Here is a 916-nt window from a genome sequence, read left to right on the forward strand (position 1 = left end):
GTCGTCATGAGCGTGTCGGTGGGTGTGCGAGTGGAGCAGTTGGGCGGGAAACACACGGCACCCCTCGCAGGAAGAGTGCAGCAAGAAACAATTGAAAAGAGGGAAAAGTAAAAAAAAAAACACTTCCATAGTGATTGCCCTAAGGCAACAAGCAAAAGAAGGGAAGTGATTTGCAAAAAAGAAGAAAAAAACAAGGAAAGCAAAAAGAAAAAAAAAGAAAAAAAATGGAATTAACAAAACCCATTGAGTATTGCTGGGATGCCGCTCAGTTGTTGCTCCACAGAATTTCGCAATTTTTCTCTCCCCAATTCATTCAACAGAGAGCCGCAATGCCCCACAGCCCCAGAAGCAGCAGCAACAACACCCGAGACACATACCCATGCACGGTGCTGTCACCAAATAGAGCCATGCCCGACAACTCGCCCAAATGCCCCTTCTCAAGCAAAATGTCAGTGTCCGAGGGGGTTGTTGCGTTGGACTCCGACGGGATCTTGGTTTCCCCAGGCGTGGTGCTTGTGTTGCCCGGTGCGGTGTCGACCGTCTGTGGCACCTCCTTGCTGTCCTCAACAGAAAATTCAGCCCTCTCAGTCCAAGAGATGTTGTCGGTGTCCTCCGCGGATCTCGGTTCGGCGTCACTCTTTGAAGGAGTGAGGCTGCTGTCTGAGCTCATTGTTCTCTCGGAATTTCCGTCCCCCGCCTCGAGGCTGAGGCTTTCCTCCGCGCCGGTGGTTCCGGTTCCAGTGGACCGCACGTCGTCATTTTCAGCGGAAGGCTCAGTGCTTTGTTGCACTTGTTGGTCACCGTACACTGGTCCGGCGGCCGTATCCATACTCAACGACGCAGTCACTGGAGACACTGATCCGCCACTCCTGCCATCCGCTTCTCCATCCTCAACTGATGGTTGTGTGCCATAACT

The 916-nt window shown here is 52.3% G+C and overlaps 1 protein-coding gene across 1 annotated transcript, besides 2 other annotated features; it reads right to left on the reverse strand.

Moving 5' to 3' along the window:
- Positions 1-916: part of a sequence feature (areas merged during assembly that could not be assigned to a particular haplotype. This can correspond to areas where the two haplotypes were merged or to regions with more than two copies in the genome that were merged during assembly.) that runs on past the window's edge.
- Positions 175-225: a sequence feature (A-rich).
- On the reverse strand, positions 314-916 carry Tc00.1047053421173.14 (trans-sialidase, putative; the record flags this gene model as incomplete). The annotated part of the gene is made up of 1 exon (XM_798859.1): positions 314-916. A coding segment is annotated over one exon (603 nt), but the record flags the coding sequence as incomplete, so codon positions are not given.

The sequence above is a fragment of the Trypanosoma cruzi genome, assembly GCF_000209065.1.
Source record: "Trypanosoma cruzi strain CL Brener chromosome Unknown tcruzi_1047053421173, whole genome shotgun sequence".
Taxonomy (NCBI): domain Eukaryota; phylum Euglenozoa; class Kinetoplastea; order Trypanosomatida; family Trypanosomatidae; genus Trypanosoma; species Trypanosoma cruzi.